Raw genomic sequence first — 5,204 nt, 5'->3', positions numbered from 1 at the left:
GGCCGGTCCAGGCCGGCCATTAGGAAAAGAAATGTCGGGCAGAAACCTTGTATCTCCAAGTTTCAAATTTGTAATTTTTTTTCGCAAAGCAAAGCCCTGCTTCATCGTACAAGGCTGTTGCACAAAAGTAGTGAAAACAGCAGATCTACAAGCACACAATGCCTCGCTCCGCAAGGCGTTGTGTGCTTGTAGATCGGCTGTTTTCACTAGTTTAAATCATTTTTAAAATGATAAATTCAAAACAAACGGTTTTGGACATACAAGGTTTCCACCCGACAACGACGAAATGAAATATAACTCATGTAATTGGCCCACTGGCTTGTCACTTTGTCACAAATCTTTGAGTAGCAGCAGTGCTATAGAGAGAGATCTCTCTCTAGCGCGCAATGAGGGCCTCTCCAACTCTTTTTCCCGGGCTGATCATAACCTTCCACCTCCTGTCCCCGGGGTCCCTCAGGTGTACGCGACGGGGCGTCCAGCGAAGCAGCGGCGATGGGCGACTGGGGCCTCATGGGGAGCGTCCTGGAGAGGGTCCAGGAGCACTCCACCACGGTGGGCAAGGTGTGGCTCACCGTGCTCTTCATCTTCCGCATCGCCGTACTGGGCACGGCCGCCGAGTCGTCGTGGGGCGACGAGCGGAGCGACTTCCTGTGCGACACGATGCAGCCCGGCTGCACCAACGTGTGCTACGACCGGGCCTTCCCCATCGCGCACATCCGCTACTGGGTGCTGCAGATCGTCTTCGTCTCCACGCCGTCGCTCATCTACATGGGCCACGCCATGCACACGGTGCGCCGCGAGGAGAAGCAGCGGCAGAGGACGGCGCAGAAGGAGAGGGAGGCGGAGCGCAGTGGCGTCAGTTCAGCAAAATCTAGGGTATGGCAAAGATGGGAGTCCTCATGGAAAATGGGCATTACATTTTGTATAACACGGTTCTATTGTGAAAATAGCAGATCTACATGGCTTTGGGCTTATGAAGCTTGTTATGGAGCATAGAGGCCCATCATATCATGTTTAAACAATCAAGACAGGAGACGAGGAATGATCGTTTTAATGACATGTAGATCGGCTATTTTCACAATGCCTGAAAAAAAAAAAAAAAAACGAGTTTCGTTAGTTTTTTACACAGGTTTCTACGGTTTCTTGGGCTGGATATGGCAGCCTGGAACGGTTGTTTAAGTGCAGCTAAACTTGACATATTAGTAAACGTGCCTGACCTGCAGAACCTGGGAAGTTACCATTCTGTCAAGATGGGGAGAATAAAAGTTTGGAGAATATAATTATAATACCTTGTTAAAGTGCCATTTATTAAATGTTGCATTTGTAGTTATTTTACTGTAATTTAACAACATAATAACCATCACAGATACACAAAGAGACATTCGTGGATTTATATTTAAAAGTAACTTTTATTTTCCCCCCTGGACCCAGAGTATGGCAGCTGCATACCCCTGCCATACCCAATTGACGCCCCTGGCGGCGCGGGGGGAGAGCGAGAAGGAGTACCTGCAGCAGAAGGAGAGCGGCGGCGGCGGTCAGCGGCCGGCGGACGACGCGACCGTCCGCGTGCGCCTGAAGGGGGCGCTGAAGCGGACGTACGTCCTGAGCATCCTGATCCGCACGGCGATGGAGGTGACGACTTAGGGATGGGAGCTCGAAACAAGGGTAGCCCGATAACCCGATAACAGATGTATTGAGTTCCCGGTATCAATAAGCTTTGGGCTTATGAAGCTTGTTATCGAGCATAGAGGCCCATCATATCATGTTTAAACAATCAAGACAGGAGGCGAGGAATGATCATTTTAATGATATCTAATGATAATATTTGTTACTTTTGTCAATTGTCATCTTCATAGACGGTGGTCAGACACACTCACAGTCCCAACAACTGGCCGATAAAAAAAAGATACCAGTTCTGTTCAGAATTTGTTGTCTCATGTCTTTCCAAAAATATGAGAAAACGCTCAATAGTGGGCTCGACAAAAGCCCGGGCTCAATAAGCAGGATCGATAAGGTGCTCATTATCAATAAACATTAACAACCTCCATCCCTAGGTGACGTTCATCGTGGTACAGTACCTGATCTACGGCGTGTTCCTCCCCTCGCTGTACCGCTGCAGCGACTGGCCCTGCCCCAACCCCGTCAACTGCTACATGTCGCGGCCCACCGAGAAGAACGTCTTCATCGTCTTCATGCTGGCGGTGGCCGGGGTGTCCCTGCTGCTCTCGGTGGCGGAGCTCTACCACCTGGCCTACAGGAGGGCCAGGAAAAAGCGCAAGAAGGTGCAGTAGATTAGAGGTTATCATGATTGATTATGTGTGACGTTATAGAGTAGATCATGTATTCATTGATTATATTAATATCTAGGTCTTTATGATGATACTAATACTTGATAGTTACTGTAGGAGTCGAGAGGTCTTCAGTAGGCCTCAGTAACTATTGTTTTGGTCAAGCCTATCTTGTTATGGTACGCCTCGTCCCAGAGGCCTTGAAGCCACACAGTATAACTCTAGTGTCTGACCATTCTTCTTGGCAGAACTACCTTACCACTGCCCAGAGTGTTAATAGGCTCTATGCACAGAAGCCATTTTGGCTAGAAGTTGGATGGTCTTCTCACTTCCTTCAGAGGTGTTACCAATAATACTAATAAAGGCTCTGTTCCATTCTGCTCAAACAGAGTCAGGTTGCTGATATTGTGCATGTTGGCTTACTAGAAACACTGCTACACCAGTGGGTCTCAAAGTGTGGCCCAGGGACCCTCGTGCTTCCTTGGGGGTTTCAAATGACCCCTTAAAATGTGTTACTCTGAGTGTTCAAATGGAACCAAATGCAGGCGTAAAAGGTTTGAGAACCACTGTGCAACATGAAATGGAACAGAGCCTTCATTAGTATCATTGGTAACACCTTTGAAGGAAGTGAGAAGACCATCCAACTTCTCTTCAAAATGGCTGCTGTGCATAGGGCCTATTGTACTTCTGTCCATGATATCATGTTTACATAAACTTGACCACACCACCACCTAATATAATTGTCTTGTCTCCTCATTTTCTCATGATTATTGATTGATCTGAATTCCACCACAAAGGCCATGCAGAAGAACAGGACCGTGGGGACCATGACCACGGCGTCTCACCCTTTCGACGACAGGACGGCACTCCAGCAGAACTCCGCCAACCTGGCCACCGAGCGCCACCACAGCCACGACGACCACACGGAGGACGAGGCGGACTTCGTGAAGATGAGCTACGACCACGTGCCGACGGAGGTGCCCAGCGGCGGCTGCTCCTCCTCGCCATCCTCGCTGCACTCCGAAGTCCTAAAGGACAAACGACGCTGGAGCAAGGCCAGCAGCAGCCACGCTCGTTCAGACGACCTAGTTGTGTAGAAGGTCAGGTGTGAGAAGGAGAGACTTGAACCTACTGTACTTATCCCGAAGAGAGATAAAGATCTGTCTAGGCGGAGGCAGTGGCGTCAGTTCAGAAAAAGCTAAGGTATGGCAACATGACTGGTGTCTTGCACGCGCACGAAGACACCAGTCATGTTGCCATACCTTAGCAACAGGAATGATACATTTTGTTTTAGAAGTACATTAAATTTTTCCCCGTTTCTACGGTTTCTTGGGCAGCTAAACATGGCATGTTTTAGTAAACGTGCCACAATTAACAATTATGCATTGCACCTGTGCAGCTGACCTGCGGAACTTGGTGGGAATATACCATTTTTGTCCAGATGGGGAGAATACAAGTGTGGAGAATATAATTATAATACCTTGTTGAAGTGACCACTTCGTTAAATTTCACCTTAATTTAACAACATAATAAGCAAAACAGATAGACAAAGAGACTTTCATGGGTTTATATTTAAAATAGTGCTGTTCGAGTTAACTAAATTAATCGCGATTAACTCACCGTTATGTTAATCGCGATTAATTATTTTAATCGCAATTAATCGCATATTTATATATTATAGCCATTTGGCCTTTGGACACTGTTTCTCAACATTATTATCTCTCAACTATTATTTGGGGAGGTCTCCAGATGATTAGCTTAATGTGCAATATTGTTTTCTCATTCAACAGTAAACAATCCAACATACATATACAGGGTATCTGCACATTTATAAAGTGACAATTTAATTATTTTATTAATATCTCTGTCTCACAAGTAATTAACTAAAATGGTCAAACATTGGCTACAATATTGGCTATTTTGGCTACAAGGTCCATCCCTCTTGATATAAAATATAATTAAAGCATAAAGGTGGACACAACAGTAATCAGATTAAGTAAATTAAGCAGATCCTTATACCCATCAGTCTGTTTAATGCAATACCATTATGATTTATTTGGGTTTTTAATTGATTTTGAATAAAGGATTAACATACTTTCGCATAAAGCCAGCATATTTTTCCACTCCCAAGTTAATAGGGCCACAAAAGACTTGAAAGATATCCCTCTAAGTTACATTGTGAACTGATAAAAGCTGATGACTTATTTGCGATTAATCGCGCGATTAACTAGCTAAATCATGACTGTGATTAATCGCGATTAAAATATTTAATCGTTGAACAGCACTAATTTAAAAGTAACTTTTATTTTCCCCCCTGGACCCAGGGTATGGCAGCTGCGTATCCCTGCCATACCCAATTGACGCCCCTGGGCGGAGGATTAACACTAGTTGCAACTGATGATTTCGTAAAGAAAAACTAGGGCGAGTTCTGAAAGTTCATTCTGAGTGTAGGGATCAGTCAGAACAGGCTAACTATGCAAATGTGGGCACTATGCAAGATTAGTGTGTCATGGAACACAGAACGAGGAGAGTATAAAATGTCCTGAAGTGAAACAAACTAGGCTAGGGTCTGAGAGAACCCTAAAAACATGAGGTCTGTGGCTATATATGTTTTATGGACAAAACTACTATACTCAAGCTTGAATAAAATACATGTGTTATTTTCCAGTGTTCAATAAAGGTTTGAAGAGGAATTTTATGTAATAAGAATTAATGTAAATGTAATACTGATATGTATTTAATATTAAAAGTTATTTTTCAATATTAAGAAACTATTTATTTTTTGGGAATGTCATTTTCCAGTGTTCAGTAAAGGTTTGAAGAGGAATTCACAATCATCATAATATTAATTATAAAAGAGAAGAATGAACACGCTGTCTCTAAAAACAAATGGTGTTGCCGTGTTGCGTGGCGAGG

General features: G+C 44.4%; 1 protein-coding gene across 1 annotated transcript; it reads left to right on the top strand.

Moving 5' to 3' along the window:
• Positions 1 to 492: 492 nt before the first annotated feature.
• LOC308299107 (gap junction alpha-5 protein-like) lies at positions 493 to 3,385 on the top strand (the record flags this gene model as incomplete). Its single annotated transcript, XM_080742831.1, has 4 exons — positions 493 to 876; positions 1,492 to 1,632; positions 2,055 to 2,282; positions 3,086 to 3,385. 4 exons carry the CDS (start codon positions 493 to 495, stop codon positions 3,383 to 3,385), a joined length of 1,053 nt encoding a protein of 350 aa, XP_080598957.1.
• Between the last annotated feature and the right edge of the window lie 1,819 nt (positions 3,386 to 5,204).

Source organism: Nannobrachium achirus (genome assembly GCF_963921795.1).
Source record: "Nannobrachium achirus genome assembly, chromosome: 15".
NCBI lineage: Eukaryota > Metazoa > Chordata > Actinopteri > Myctophiformes > Myctophidae > Nannobrachium > Nannobrachium achirus.
The sequence above is the reverse complement of the archived record's forward strand: the minus strand, read 5'-3'. Positions and strand labels throughout refer to the sequence as shown.